The 17,090-nt window shown below is 43.5% G+C and overlaps 1 protein-coding gene across 2 annotated transcripts in view; it reads right to left on the bottom strand.

The window, feature by feature from the left end:
* LOC307035456 (PDZ domain-containing protein 4-like) overlaps window positions 1–12,428 on the bottom strand; it is a 30,922-nt gene extending 18,494 nt beyond the window's left edge. For both annotated transcript variants that reach the window (XM_079674760.1, XM_079674761.1), the window contains exon 1: window positions 10,225–12,428. In XM_079674760.1, coding sequence (XP_079530886.1) covers window positions 10,225–10,512 — 288 coding nt within the window. In that variant the 5' untranslated portion in view covers window positions 10,513–12,428. The remainder of the gene's footprint in view (window positions 1–10,224) is intronic.
* Window positions 12,429–17,090: the final 4,662 nt, after the last annotated feature.

Genomic DNA, 17,090 nt, shown 5'->3' with positions numbered 1-17,090 from the left:
CCTCTCTAATCTCTTTCTCCATCCCTCACCATTTCCCTGGAAGAGGACAAAGGGCCTGACATAACTGTCAAAAGGAACATTTGTTTCATGTCAAAAATAAGGGCAGCTTTTCAGAATTACTGCCAAGTATTAAAAAAACAGCAACTTGTTGAAAGGGACGTTTTTATTATTTGAATTGTGTGAAATTGTGGAGAACAAGGTCACACGTTCAGTATAAGAACCAGGCTGTGGAAGAACTCAAATAAAACAGGTTTTCTTTGGTTGTTTGATATTATAATAAAATTGAAGTGTTGCAAATAGCAAACACTCAAAACAAATTGAGAATAAAGTCACATTTAGAAAATCAGGGCAAGTGTAAGTGGGAACAATTAAAGGAGTGTTTCTTGCAACCTTGAGAATCTGTAAAAAACTAGAAAGCATTAATAAAACAAATTGATAGGGATTTTTTTTTTTACATTTTGTAATTTTGTGGAGAACAAAGTCAGAATAACAATAAAAATCAGAGGTGAATGTTTTTTAAGGAAATAATCAAGATGTTGAGAATTAAGTTAAAGTGTCGAATGTTTCAATGTCCAGAACAAATCCAAAAGTTGAGAATGAAGTGAAGAGTATTAGGGCCAGGAATAAAGGCGAACATGGAGACTAGAAACAATTGTAATGTTTTGAAATGTCGAGCTTAAACGATAACTTTTTGAGACTAAATCAAACTAGCATAATTCGCCCGAAAGTCTGACTTTATTCTCAACGTTCTTCCTCCCATTTCTCCCCCTTATGTCTTCCCTTACACTCTCTCGTACGGCACATATCGTTTCTCACATCGTGCTGCATCAGCAGTTCTGTCTCCGTCCTCCTCCTCTTCTTCCTCCCCCTCCCCCTCCTCTATTCCCACTTATTTCAGCCGGTCCATCTCCTTGTGTGTGTGTGTCCTTCCTCACACTAATGTCCCTTCATAAATCTTTCTGCCTCTCTTAATGAGCTTCTTGTTCTCTGAGACAAATAAGATGCTTCCTCGCTCCACGGCCTGTTGGTGATGAAGGGATTTACTCTGTGGGTGCATGTTTCATTAGAGTAAAAACACATCCTGCATTTATATCTCAGCCTATCTTTTGTTACAAATCGCTGTAAGAATACGGAGAATTCGAAACATTCATCTACAGTTTTTTGTAAATACAGAGGACTACTGTAAATGTTCATATTCAGACCATCTCTTGTCCAAGCCCTTTCTGTGCTCGCTAGGTGTTTACAAAATGTTTCCTTTTTAACTTAAATGATTTGCTTAAAAACAGATTTGAGTTTTAATTAATCTTACAGTAATGACATGTTTTTGGAGATTACAGTGGGAGCACTAAAATAATAGTATAGCGGTCAGCTGACAGAAATATACTCGAAAGCTTTTATTCGATACAGCACACATACGGTATTTAACCGTTGCAGTTCGTGCACTGTAGAAAAACGGTTTAATGCTGGCGAATAGCTGCCCGTAGTTTTCTGTAATTTAATGCGAAATTCTGTTACAGTGTGCTTGTTAGCTCGGCTCGAGAGGGGCTTTCAGGAAACCCAGGTCACGAGTGACAGGTATGAATACTGAGAGAGGGGCAAGGGGGGGGGTTCTCATTCATTATCAATGAGAGGTGCAGGGATTGCTTTGAAGATGACTTCATGCAGGGTAATGTGTGTTAGACCTGATTGAGAATCCATTAGACTCTCACATGCTCTGCTCTCTATTATGTCTTGGTTAGTAGGTCATTACATGTACATCTGCTGCTTATAACAAGCGACAATGCAAATAAGTGAAGCCTCGTGGGGGGGGTGGGGGGGGGGGGGGGGGGGGGGGGTTGGTGCACCCATCCCCATCCCCAAGCGCCAGATCTATTCTGTGTATATGTGCTTGAAAAATAGAATTGAAATTCATAAAAATGGCAAAGCCTTCAAATAATTCACCGCAGGGGGGGGGGGGTTCAGTGGAGCTGAGGGTGGGGTTTAGGGAGTAGAGATGAAAGACATGCAAGGGGTTCAAAGTGTAGAGAGGAGTGCATGGGAGGAGAAGGAGGTGAGGGTAATGATGTAGGAGAGATGTAGAAAACAAGCTTTCCAGGTATGCGTGTAAGTATGGATCGAGGCTGGCTCTGGGCTCAGCGCTCTATGTAAACACACACACAATGGCTGCTCAGGGGAAATTACTAAGTGGTTGATGCATAATTAGTTTTTATCTGAAAGGCCTTTAAAGAGCAAATGAAGCGTGAGCTGTACAACAGGCTGGGATGGAAACACAGTCTTCAGTGGGAGGAAGACATACACAAACAATTACATTTAAAATCTGAATTGTGTGCTAATAGTGACTTTTCTCCTGCATCGTAAAATGTTTTTTACCTGAATGTAAATCTTTATAACAAGTGAACATAGTCACCGTGACTTCATCTTTTGGGTATGAAGAAAACGCCCAAACTGGACTATGCCGTGGTAGTGAACAGTCAATTATAAGGTAGCCACGCCCTAAAGCATACACTGCTTTATCATATTTTTTACCCCAAACTGGAACATTGTTTACAAAATAACATCATGCTGCGTTGAAGAAGACTTAAAACTAGAGATCAAAACCATAAAGTCATCATAAAAATGTTTACCAAGCAAACAGATCAACTTTTTTCACTTCTAAACAATCAAGATAAGCGTTTATTTTACCCTAAACCAGGGGTTTCAAACTTAATTTCATCGAGGGCCACATCAGCATTATGGTTGCACTCAAAGGGCCGGTTGTAACTTGAAGACTATATAAATATATAATATATATAAAATAATGTATTATATTACATTATTGCCTCTGCATTGGATTATTATCGGATAGCGTAATAACTTCATTATTAACTACGTCTGAAAGCAGAAGTCTAGGGCAAATAATTGCAAGTCTCTTCAGTGAGCATGTCACAAAATGATTTTAAAAGGAAAGCCAAATTGTAAAAAAAAAAAAAAGTCAAAATCCAATTTTAAAAAAGTGACATTTTGAAAAAAAAGGACAATTCTGAGAAAAATGCAAACTCTAAGAAAAAAAAGTCAAATTCTAAGAAAAAGGCATATCTGAGATGCATTGTGGGACATGTAGTTTATGGGCAACATGCTTCTGTAAATCGGCATGTTAGCCATTATAATAAACGTATTATATTATTTGCAAGCTCTCGTGGGGCCACAGAAAGTGAAGTCACGGGCCGGATTTGGCCCCCAGGCCTTGAGTTTGACACCCCTCCCCTAAACGGTACCACCATTTACAAAATTAATATAATGATGTTTTGAAGAAGACTTGAAACTAGAGATTGAGCCCATAAACACATTTGGGAAATGTTGACCAAGGTAAGTAATCAAGTTAGAAAAAAGGGTAAGCTCCTAATAAACCTCTTCACAATCAAAACATATGCTGCTGTACGGTCGGTTTGACCCTGAACCCGACCATAGTTTACACAGTTAACATAATGCTGTGTTGAAGAAGTAGTCATTTTCTCATAGACTTCTATGCAATGGAGCATACCCTGCTTTATCGTCTGTTGTACCCTAAACTGGAACATTGTATACAAAATAAACAACATCCTGTGTTGAATAAGACTTGAGATTACAGATTGACGCCATGAAATCATCAGGATAATGTTTGCTGAGGTAAAAAATCAATTGAGAAGAAGGGTCCTTTTCTCGTAGACTTCTGCACTATCGGAAGATATCGTTGCTTTATCGTCTATTACAGGACCATCTTATACAAAAGGACCATCATGCTGTATCAAAGAAGACTGAAAATTAAAGATTGAGACCATAAAATCAGAGGACGAGGATTGAGATCAAGTGAGTATTAGGGTCATTTTGTCCTAGACTTCTATATAATCAGAGGCATATGCTGCTTTATCGTCTATTGTACCCTAAACTGGACCACCATGTACAAAACAACAAAGCAATCCTGAGTTGGAAAATACTTGAAACTAAGGATTGTCACCATAAACATTGTAAAAATCAGATGAGAAAGGTCATTTTCTCCTAGACTTCTATAAAATCAGAAGCATATGCTGCCTTATCATCTAAACCAGACCATCATTTCCAAAATGAACATCATGCTGTATTGAATAAGACTTAAAAATAGAGATTGAGTAAGTAAACACATGTTAGCTGATGTATTAAATCAAGTTCATAGTAGGGATAATTTTCTCATAGACTTCTATCCATCCATCTTCTCCCGCTTATCCGTGGTCGGGTCTCGGGGGTAGCAGTTCTAGCAGAGAGCCCCAAACGTTCTTTTCCCCTCATCAACCAGCTCTGACTGGGGGATCCCAAGGCGCTCCCAGGCCAGAGAAGAGATATAATCCCTCCCCCTGGTCCTAGGTCTACCCCTTGGTCTTTTCCCTAAGGAGGCGCCCAGGTGGCATCCTTACTAGGTGCCCGAACCACCTCAACTGGCTCCTTTCGACCCGAAGGAGGAGCGGTTAAACTCCGAGTCCCTCCTGGATGACTGAACTTCTCACCTTATCCCTAAGGGAGACACCAGCCACCCTGCGAAGAAAACCCATCTCGGCCGCTTGTATCCGCGATCTCGTTCTTTCGATCATGACCCATCCTTCATGACCATAAGGCGCGTTCACACCGCAGTACTTTTCCCACTTTAGTTCCGATATAGTTCCGAAATGTCGCGTTCACACCAAACATTTTGTAAAATTAGTTCTAGAGAACCTTTTTACCCCCTTTTCAGTCCCTGCTAGAGAGCAGGTACTTTCGTGGGAGAAAAAGGTTCCTATGTCTGATTGGCTGGGCGGAATGCAAACCACGCCCCGTAAAACTCTGAAAACATTTTGCGAAGCCGCCATTTTATTATCCTCGCATTAACATTATTAGCATTAGCCCTGCGCACCAACGGAGAGAGACTAACTTATGGAAACACAAAAGAAAACATGGGAGCGGTGGAGATGAGGAGGTGTCGGCGTTCTGGCGATTTACTCGGAAGGTTTCAGTAGAAGCTGCTGGGAGTCCCAGCAGCTTCTACTGAAGCCAGTCCCCAACTCCGGGGACTTCGGGCCAGGGACTCCGGGCGGCAGTATACGCCGTGAAGTTGTTTGCGGCCTGCCAGTAAACCCAAAGCAGAAGAAGAAGAAGAAGTGACGACAGCGGCTTCATTTGCCTAATCCACCCCCAGGAACTTATTCCGGTGTGAACTTGATCTGAACTTAGTCCATGAGAACTAAAGAGTCCTGAAGAACTAAATTCTGATGAACTAAATTCTGATGAACTAAAGTGGGAAAAGTACTGCGGTGTGAAAGCGCCCATAGACTTCGATACAATCTTCTATAAAATGCAGTTTTCAGGAATTTCTGCACTGGCTTCACTTTTTGTTTTTTTCCCCAGACCTGGATTAATGTAAATGTTATGGAAAAGCGTCTTCCTGGCTGACACATCCACCAAGCCCTCATATAATATTGAATTCCACTTGTTCGGTAATTGATTTTTCTCATCTCTCGTGCTTTGAAGGCTGGAGCAGTCACCCTCTCAGAAAATCTATTAATCTGCATGTTGACCCAACCCGGCTATAACCCCTGTTTGATATCACTGAACTAATTTAAATGAACAAGCAGGGAGTGGTAGGCCTATTATACACTGATAACAGCGAGAAGATATCGATTTCAAACGTTCTTTGAAATGATGGCGATGGAGCTAACAAGCCTCAGAGGGAGCACAGACTATATGATTATGAATAATATATCAATATATTCATCAGTAAGAACAAAAGATGGATCATAGGGCTTGGGTCTTTGGATGGTGGTGATGAAAGAGCAGCGAGTCAGTCTGTGAAATATGTCAGAGGCCCTTTTTTTCTAACCCTCCTGTCCTATTAAACAAGACATTCCTCCCTGTCTATTTTTTCACACATCTGGAGGTCTGCAAGGAAAATCTCATGAAACACCTGCCTGCACTTCACCTGAGGAAAAACACTGTAGTTTGTTGTATAGGTTTTTGTGCATGTAAATGGTCTGCAAAGGCCAAAATCCACATTTGTTTACTTCCGGAACATAGTGACATCACTATGTAACACTCGTGCTCCTATTGGCTAGTGCTCCAACACATTGTACGTGATAGGCTAAGGGGCGGGACATCTCTAAGCGGTTGACCAATCACAACAGAGCCGGCCAGCTAACCAATCAGAGCAGACTGGGCTCTGGTTTAAGACAGAGGGTGAAACGAGGTGCTGCAGCACAGGCAGTATGAGAAAAATAAAGAGCTTTTTGAACATTGAAGCATGGAGACATGTCACAGTACACAAATGCTCGTGCACGTGGGCTCGTGAATGCAGCCGTGCACGTTTCCCGCTGCTGGTCATTGGTGTGTATTGATTCTCGTGCGCTTTTTTTCCTCTCGTTGGGCTGTCGGCATATTTCTCTCCGTGTCACATTGTGAATGAAAAAAGCACATTGGGCTTGTTTAATGACGGCTGTTACCATGGAAACAGCCTCCCCATTTCAACAGTGATGGAGGAGAGGAAAAAAGAAGGGAGTGGCTGAAATGGTGTGTGTGTGTGTGTGTGTGTGTGTGTGTGTGTGTGTGTGTGTGTGTGTGTGTGTGTGTGTGTGTGTGTGTGTGTGTGTGTGTGTGTGTGTGTGTGTGTGTGTGTGTGTGTGTGTGTGTGTGTGTGTGTGTGTGTGTGTGTGTGTGTGTGTGTGTGTGTGTGTGTGTGTGTGTGTGTGTGTGTGTGCACCAACCACCAACCACCAGCGTGCAGCGTATGTGTGGCAGAGGCCCGATGTATAATGCATGAGTTGTATTCCTTTGGCTGGAGAAGCCAAATGTTTTTGATATAGTGAAATGTAACAGTCTGGTGCGGCTGTAGCTGCTCCATGCTGTGTTTTACTGTCTAAAGACTCAGCAGGCTGCTTCTAATTTGAGAGGTAATTATTCATGTTAGTTAAGGGAAACAGCTCCAAGCCAAAAGATGTGAATGCCATGGAATGTAAATTTGATTGGACACAGTAGTACATATTTAGCTTGGTTTGATTTTCTGATTAATCTGAACAGCAATAACTTCTGTGTTTGTTATAATTACACGAGATGGTGTGAAAACCAGCATTTTTTCTGGGATTAATTGAGAACGTTTGTACTCGCCCTGCACCGAACCGAGCTCCAGGTTGTAGTGAATAAATTCTCTTTGCACAGTTCTCTGAAAGCCAAGGGCTGTGGCTCTGGTTCAGATCTCCACCTGCGCCTCATGCTCTCTGCTCCCCGCCAGCAGAGCTGTTTCAGGCTCAGCGGACCACAGTATATGCAGGCTTTGCTGCTCCAACACCTCAATTGATCTACAGGCACCATGAAAACTGCTGTGCATGCTCTGAATCATGCAGCAACTCATCGCCACGCCCGTCTGCAAAAACGTGCAGATGCTCCGTCTGATCTGGGATAACAGGCGGTGTATTGGAACGAAATACATGTATTAAAGAAGTGTTTCTTCAGTACAATTTTGAGGAACTTCTTCATTTCACATCGCTTTGCACTTCTGCTGCATTACATTTTCACAGTTGTCCAAGCAAGTGGGCGTGTGTGTGTGTGTATGTGTGTGTGTGTGTGTGTGTGTGTGTGTGTGTGTGTGTGTGTGTGTGTGTGTGTGTGTGTGTGTGTGTGTGTGTGTGTGTGTGTGTGTGTGTGTACATGGTAGGGCTGCTGGATTATGGTAAAAATCATAATCTCGATTATTTGGGTCAATAATTGTAATTGCGATTATTAAATGCGATTATTCATTGACTTTGAAAACATCCATTTATTGGAGAATGTTTTTTGAACAGTATGTTTTTAACAGTTGATTATCATGAACTTTAAGTATAATTCAACTGAAAAAAAAAAAAAAAAAAGTAATAATAAAAAAATAATCGTTTTATTTCGATTACGTTGTTTCCGTAATCGTTGCAAGCCATAATCGTAATCGCGATTAAAATACGATTAATTGAGCAGCCCTAGATGGTATGATCCATATAGGATGCAGTCAGGAAACTCTGCAGGTGTGTAGGTGGGGTTCAAATGAGAATTTGTATGGTCTGTGCAAAAGTGGCGTAAGTAGAGGGTTAGAAAGTTGGGAAAGACTTGACAAAACTGGCACGATATGACCGGTCTGTCATAATGTCTTGTCAATATCAATATATCAATACAAAGTGTGTTTATTTTAGGCACATTAAAAAATAACTTGGATTTGCCTCCTTGTGATTTACGCTCTGTCGGTGTATGCAGGAGCCATAGGGGAGTGTTTTCGAAGTCTTTTCATTATATGGATCTATTTCCCTCGATGACTCATTTGCTGCCTCTATTGTGACTCAGCTCTCCTCTCTGCTTTCTCTCTTAGCATTGCAATCGCTTTGCAACTGTGCATGATGTGGTCACCAAACTCTACAGGGGAGTAGTTTGGGTTCAAATGAATGTCCAGGTTCAAGATGGGTGTGGTCTGAGGAAGTGGAGAGGAAGCCGGGGATCGGAAGTGAGGAATGAAGGAAATGCCCCAGGTACAATTTTCCTATGAGGCTGGGTGGTCCTGTAGCAAGATGCTCACTAGTTCATATTACTGTCATTAGGGGATACATGTTGTGCCTTTTTGACAAACTAAGGGGATTGGCTTCCCTAAATAAAAATGGGGGGTTAAAATTAAGCTTCAGGTTCAAGATGGGTGTGGTCCGAGGAAGGGAGCAAGAAGAGGAGGGTTTTTCATATCTATTTGGATCTCTCTCTGACTCACACCATTCTGCCTCTGTTTGGACTGTGCTGTCTCCCCCCCCCCCCCCCTTCTTGGCATCCCCTCTGGCAGCAGATGAGACTCAGACCCCCCCCCCCCTTCCCCTGAGCTCCAGGAGCCACAGATCGTCTGCATGTTGCTTTGTCAGACCCCCGAACACTTGTTTCCTGCTTGGTAAGCATTGGGACTTATTTCTGGTCAGTGTGTGTTTCACAGAGTCACCAAGCATCCTGAGGCCATGCACGACACACACACACACACACACACACACACACACACACACACACACACACACACACACACACACACACACACACACACACACACACACACACACACACACACACACACACACACACACACAGTCTGTGGTCGCGGTTGGCGGGTGTCTCTGAGGCTGTAACCGTGGCAACCCCCTTTTTTCTCTCTCCCCTATATACGACGTTATCCCGTCTCTAACATCCCATCCATCCTGCGTCTCTCTCAGAGTCTCACTCACTTGATCTCTGCTCGCTCTGACCGTATCACTGTGATCACTGTGAACGTGTAGTTATGATCATTATCTGTATTATTCACATCATCCTCCCTGAATTCAATGCAGCCACTTAGCCTCGCTCAACAGGTACAGAGGCATCCTTTATGAAATCCACTCTGAAGGGATATCAGATGAGCAAGAGGGGTTACATGTGTCACATGATCTGCAGCTTTTATGTGAATCAATCGGCCATGTCTAATGCAATCACTGATTTAATTCGCCAAATTGATTTTCTTAATTGCTCCATGTTATGCCATTATCTTAACGATGACTGGGGTGTTCCAATATACCAGTACGATAAAGGGGATATTACATGAACATTTTAATTTCATATCATGTTCATAATACATATTTGTCCTTGTGTGTTATGTATGTAGTATATTTTTTATTTTTTAATGCAGTTGCCTTTTCAGTATCCATCACGATATTTTGCACTTTCGATCATTTTAATGGGAACCTTTTGGACTTTTGGGGGATTTTAGCCTTTGCAGACCATTACATGCACACAAACCTATAACATATAACACACTACAGCAAAGGGAAAACTCCAAAAAGCATAGCAGGGCCCTGTAATATAAATTTGACTGATAACATTACGTTTTTTTAAATATAAATATTGCAATAATATTCGTCATAAATGGTGAAAATCTGATATTGTAACTGACAGCGGTAATGTTTTGTTATTCATGAATGACCTGTAGTTGCTAAACTTGTTTCCTCTAGCAGTTTAGATCATAGATGCTAAATGTATCTGTGATTCAAAATGAGTTATTATCAGTAAGATCAAATGTGAATGTTCTGGGTTAAATGAGTGTGTCAACATAATAACATTGTGTTGTTGTTTGTCTCTGGAGATGGAAGAACATGACATGTCCATCAGAGCTGCTTGATTGTCTCTTAGAAAGGGAGAGGGCCAAGGTAAGACAGAGAACCACCTTTAAACAAATAGAGGAGAGCTCACCTGGAACATGACTCTGTATTGGTCCTCAGGCTTCTGCACCACGCACATGTTGCACCCCATGGTGACTTTTTTATTGTGTGCAGGTCCAAAATGACCACTTCTCTCACAGCAGGACTCTTTGTCTGTGGCGGAGGGAGAGCCCCACCCTCCTGCGCAGGATCCTAGTTCACTATCTACTGCTCCTCTGCACAGAAGCACATCCCGTACACTCTCTCTCTGTCTGTCTGTCTGCTCTTCCTCTTCTTCTTCTTCACAATTCAAGTGTTGTAATCCAGAGGAAACCCACATCCAGCGGAGCGGCAAGACCTCGTCTTTGTTTCTGTCTCCATTGCAGGAACACAATGCTGCTTCTTTGAGTTCATGTGCTCACTGTGTGTCTGCTAGGTTTGTGTTCATGTCAGTGAATAGATTCGGTTTGTGTTTGCAGACGATTTGATCTGGCCAAAAGTGAGCATACAGTACACTTGCTATAGTGTTTATTATTAGTAGTTCTGGTCTTGAAACCTGCAGAAAAGAGCCGATGTTTGCAACCACACTCCAGCTGATCTCCTTCACGCTGATCCTGAGTTGTTGCCAAACTTGCCCCTCTCTTAAATGAAAGCAATGCAGCTATCAGAGAACTTTGCTTTTCCCCCAGGACCCCTTCAGGAGTGTGTCTGCAGCGATAACTTCTCCCCCTGACAGCCCTGCGCCGTCCTCCGCTCCCCGGTCAATGCATTGTTAGAAGTCTTTCCTAATTGAACTTTTAAGTAGGGCAGGGTGAGCGGTGCACAGGACCTTTAAGCCGTCACTGTGCAGCTGAGATAAGCTGCGTGCACACCAATCAGACTCTCCTGCACACAAGTCTTCTGTCGTCTCCAAGCACACGAGCTGCCAAGTCTCCTGTAACTGTCAGCATCTCTTCAAAGAATGGAACACGTACTGTGATGCTCTTCCAGCAGACTGCAGCTCCGTGTTTATCTGATCGGTTGTCAGATATCATGACGACTGTGGAGCATTGATCCTCTTCAGCACACTCGGCACTCTGCGCGCTGCTTTAAGGTGACACCACCCCAATGACGGATTATAATTCAATGAGTGACCTTTTAAGCAGAGATCAGACAAGACATTATCCAGGAATCAATATCAAACCCATGCGTGGATCAAGTGGAATTTGGTGATACGGGAAACTCACTCACTGTCAGTGTTTTGCATGTGCAAGGATTTCCTTTAGTTATTTCAACGGCCTTTCGGACTAGCCTCAGAAATAAAAAGCAAATGTAATATAACTTCCTCATCTGTCTCACTGTCCCCTTCCTCGCCCTCTGCGTCTCATCACGTTCCGTCTTTAATCCTCACAGGAAATGTAAGCGTTTTGTCTGAAAGGTCCATCGCCCCGAGGTCTTACAGCTGCTAATCCTCATTCAAAGCTCCACTACACCTGTATCCTTTTCCAGAGGCGGTGTAATCCCAAACTCTGGCTCCAGGCACTCATACACTCTCAGTTATATGCACACAGCGAGATACCTCCGCTCAATGAGAAGCTGGATAACTTCAGACCACCAGCGAGGTGTCAGACATGCTCCGCAGGCAGCTGTGTGTCTGTCTCCATCACCTTTCTATCAGTCCTACATGGATATTGCATTGAAGTGACTCCAAGCATCCTCTTTGTTGCCATGCTTTCAGGGTGGGATAACGCAGAAGGAACGCCTCTCTTGTGGCGCACATGCATTCACAAAAGTTAGTCCGTCTTCAGTCTGCAGCGGGAGGAGAAATCCAACGGTGGCAAGTCCATTTTCTCTAATCCTCCTTTTGTCCTGCGGTCAGTCGACTTGAAATATCCGCAGGAGGGTGTTTGTGCTGAAGACAAGAAATGAGAAGCATGGTGGGGTGTTCCTTCCAGGTGGGCTGAGGAGTGCAGCGCTGGTCTCAGGTCAGGGATAAATCACCATCAGCAGCCCCGCCGGATGAGAGGAACCACTGGCGGCTGAGTGGAGGACACTTCTTGGCTTCTCCCTTTGGGCGCGACGCTAAATGCACTCCCCCTCTGCAGCAGGGCGGTGGGGGTGGCGGGGGGGGGACACAAAAGGCGGTTGTTCCCCAGCGGTGGAGGATCCTGCTGATCTGGGCGCTGCACTAAAGCTTTCACACTATCCTTTCCCTCACTCTCTCTCTCTCTCTCTCTCTCTCTCTCTCTCTCTCTCTCTCTCTCTCTCTCTCTCTCTCTCTCTCTCTCTCTCTCTCTCTGTCTCTCCCTAAGCATCTTCCTCTCTGCTTCCAGGGTTGGGCTCTCGTTCCCTCGTCCTCCCCATCATTTTTACCCACACCTCATTTGCTCCCCTCTCCCTCTCCCTCCTCCTCCTCCTCCTCCTCCTCCTCACTCCCTCCTCACTCCCTCCTCTCCCTCTCTGCTTGTCTGCAGGCACTGTGAATAGTGTTCGAGCAGGACAGCACTCAGCAAAAGCCACGTTAAAGTGCATGAAATATCAACGTGTGCGTGCATCGAGACACACAGGGGATTCATCTTATGGCATGTAAGCAATCCTGTGGCACCTTGAGTTGTTATGAGAGCGTATTAGAAAAGGATGATTTCCCCTTTGCATAGCAGCATACAAAGAGAACCCCCTAAAGCAGGTAGAGAGCTGGTGAGTGGCGGTGCATCCAGATGAGGCTCCGCACCGCCACCAGCAAGAGAAGGAAACACTGTGGGGGGAAACAAGTGAGAAACAGGTGTGACGGGATAGATTGAAAGATATGGAAGACAGCCAAGAGAGGGAAATGCAAATGAGTGAGTGGGAGAGCGGCGGTGGGCGAGGGGGGGGACACACACACACACAGTGCTTTCCTGCAGTAATCAGAATGACCTGCTGAGGAGGGCATATGGAGGCATTTCATTTGAAGTATCAGCCCAGCCTGGGAGATGTTTGTGAGTGCAGTCGTCCAGTGAAACTCCACGCCACTCGCCATCTCATTTCAATTTAAAAAAATGCTTTTCAGGCTACTGCAGCAAAGCCCCCGAGGTTACAGTCACCGATACCGAGCGGTTCAGATACACGTATTTGCAGTCGGCAATTACACTTGACCTTTCAATGGGGACCGTTATTTCCTACCTGTCGACCTATAGTTCCATCTTGCTTACAATCTCAGAGAGTCATTTATCAGCTGATGGGAAATAAGGAACAACTGTAAGTGCCTCTCACACGTGCCGTCTGTCTGGGAATCTTTGAGGAACATTTCAATCAATCAAATATACTTTGTTTATGCCAGGGGGACATTTGGTTTTGTGACAGTTGAAAAAACGAATCTGTCTCTGCAGGAACGTTTAGAGAGGGCACAGCTGGTTACGTTACTAATAGGAGTTATTAACAGAAAAAGAACAAGTAGGATTCAATAAAAAAGCTTACATTTGGAAATAGTACAAATCTAGCTGGAGCAACTGCAACAGGCTGCACACACATCATGTTTCTGATTGAAATAGTCCACAATGAGCCTTTTAAACACACTGACTGCTTCAGCACACACACACACAACACCTCATTCAGCTGCAGGCGTTTAAACTACAGGCATTAACCCATTGGACCTAGCAGGTGATGCATTGTTCTACATGACACATTACATTCCTATATCTGCATAACCTGATGACGATGGCATGACATGTTAAAGGTGCCAAACAAAAACATTGATAAGTGTAATGCAAATCACTACTGTACCTGTTACCTGATATTGACAGTTAGCACTACGTGTACAAAAGGCCTCAGTGTGTTTGTTCTGCTCACTGTCTCTCATACACACATTTTTAACCTTGAGCCTTTTGATATTTGCTTTTTGAAATTCATGTTTGCTCTTGCCTTTAGCAGGCTTACACATATTTACCTTATCGCAGGATGCTGCAGAGCTGCTCATACTGAATGCACCGCACATAGTCACACACACACACACACACACACACACACACACACACACACACACACACACACACACACACACACACACACACACACACACACACACACACACACACACAGGCTATTTTCTTGTTATCTGATGCGCTCCACTCTTGCATCACTCAGCTCGAAATCGGTCTGCTTTAGATCTTCATCGCAGACACGAAAGGTCACTGTGTTATGAGGAGGGAAAGAACTCTGAAATATCAACCGCCCGCTCCACGAGACAGAAGAAAGTAAGAGTTTGTCACATTTAAACGGACAGATCCGCCGTGTACAGCTGGTGTCATGATCTGTTTCCTGCTGAAATACCAGCGCCTGTCATCTCCCATTACACACCTCTCCTTCCTGCAGGTAGTCTGGAGTCTGCTGCTGCCCTTCTCTTTCTGCACTGAACTCTCCCTTTGGTCTGACATTACCTCCACACATCCAAACCATGCATGAGTAATAAGCACAAATGCAAAAGCTAGATATTCCCGCGAGTTGCCAAATTGCACGAGGGAAGCTTTTGTGTCGCCAAAATGTAAATGTGGAATATTTCATGAGTTAAAGTTGAAAGGTTAGAAGAAAGACTAAGAATTGGGAGTCAAAAGGGAAAAGGAAAGTATAGGAGCTGCAGAGAGTATTAAAGCAAGGAGGAGTCCAAATATCTAACAAGAAACACAGCCTCTGTCTATCAAGAGACACAGTGCAGGGAGGCACAGGCAGAGAAATACTGGCAGAATTTTAACAGCGTCCTCATTATTTATTTACCGCTCCGAGGAAAAGGACTGCCAGTACATAATACACTGCTGCTAGTGAGTGCATGCCGTGTGCCCTTGACGTGATTGCCATATCATAGTAAGGGATATGAGTGACAGGTAGTAGAAGAACAGCCCTTAAGCAGCAGCTTCATTCACATTCTGCAGAGGTCCGCGTGAAAGCGATTTCACGGAGGAAAACGATAAGAGCCGGCGGCCTTTAAGCGGCGCTGAGACGGGAACTTAGACTGTGGAGAGACGGATGAATGGAAGAGTGGGGGAAAAAATAAAGTGAAGGCCAGTGAGAGGAGAAGAAGCTTTGTGGAAGGTACCTGAGTCTAATCGTAGGTGAGTGGAGGAAGCTTTGGAGAGCAGGAGCATGGACTTGTTCATTAACAGGCTGAGGAAATAACAAAAAGACAGGGACGTACGCCTCCATTACTCCTTTGTTTACTTACTCAACGTAGTGACACCACTATGTAACATTTGTGGTCCCGTTGGCTAGCGCTCCAACACATTGTACATGATAGGCTAAGGGGCGGGACATCTCTTAGAGGTTGACCAATCACAACAGAGCCGGCCAGCTAACCAATCAAAGCAGACTGGGCTCTGGTTTCAGACAGAGGGTGAAAAGAGGTGCTGCAGCTAGTGACACTACATACTGATATACACCTGAACATCAGCAGGAGAGTACTCTTTAAAGTAGAGACACTACATACTGATATACACCTGAACATCAGCAGGAGAGGACTCTTTAAAGTAGAGACTCTACATACTGATATACACCTGAACATCAGCAGGAGAGGACTCTTTAAAGTAGAGAAACTACATACTGATATACACCTGAACATCAGCAGGAGAGGACTCTTTAAAGTAGAGACACTACATACTGATATACACCTGAACAACAACAGGAGAGGACTCTTTAAAATAGATTCACTACATACTGATATACACCTGAACATCAGCAGGAGAGGACTCTTTAATGTAGAGACACTACATACTGATATACACCTGAACATCAGCAGGAGAGGACTCTTTAAAGTAGAGACACTACATACTGATATGAAGCTGATGACCATAATGCTGTATGTCTTCTTTAAAAGTCACTAAATGGTTAATTAAGGCGTCCCACAGGGATCATCATTAAGCCCTCTTCTTTTGATTCTATACCAGTGTAGCTGAGGTCAGAGTGAACAAACTGGAAGTCACATCATAGACGGGGTTGATCATTTTTGTATTTTGTAGGGAATTTTCCAACTCTAAAGTATGTACCCAAATACTGGAATTAACAAAATACAAACACACTCCACTGGTGGAGCTACAAATGTTTAAAATGTATTATTATTTTTAAATAGTCTGGTTGGGTGGGATTTTCTTTGTTTCTGAGTCATCTTCTGATCTTTTGTTCTCAGGGCTTTCTTGCAATAAAAAAGAGGGCTGAGGAGGGGGGGTAAAAGGGATGAAAGGAGTAAAGTAGGGGGGGTTTGCCGTTGACCAACATGACTCACCTATGGCTGGATTTGGAAAGCATATCTAATTGGCTGTGATTTGATTAACAAAGATATGAGAGGGAATGATACATTTACATATTTGTTTCTTATTTTAAGTGGCATTTTCAGGTGTATATCAGTATGTAGTGTATCTACTTTAAAGAGTCCTCTCCTGCTGATGTTCAGGTGCATATCAGTATGTAGTGTATCTACTTTAAAGAGTCCTCTCCTGCTGATGTTCAGGTGTATATCAGTATGTAGTGTCTCTACTTTAAAGAGTCCTCTCCTGCTGATGTTCAGGTGTATATCAGTATGTAGTATCTCTACTTTAAAGAGTCCTCTCCTGCTGATGTTCAGGTGTATATCAGTATGTAGTGTCTCTACTTTAAAGAGTCCTCTCCTGCTGATGTTCAGGTATATATCAGTATGTAGTGTATCTACTTTAAAGAGTCCTCTCCTGCTGATGCTCAGGTGTATATCAGTATGTAGTGTCTCTACTTTAAAGAGTCCTCTCCTGCTGATGTTCAGGTGTATATCAGTATGTAGTGTCTCTACTTTAAAGAGTCCTCTCCTGCTGATGTTCAGGTGTATATCAGTATGTAGTGTATCTACTTTAAAGAGTCCTCTCCTGCTGATGTTCAGGTGCATATCAGTATGTAGTGTATCTACTTTAAAGAGTCCTCTCCTGCTGATGTTCAGGTGTATATCAG

This window comes from Notothenia rossii, assembly GCF_949606895.1.
Source record: "Notothenia rossii genome assembly, chromosome: 4".
Classification (NCBI taxonomy): Eukaryota; Metazoa; Chordata; class Actinopteri; order Perciformes; family Nototheniidae; genus Notothenia; species Notothenia rossii.
The sequence above is the reverse complement of the archived record's forward strand: the minus strand, read 5'-3'. Positions and strand labels throughout refer to the sequence as shown.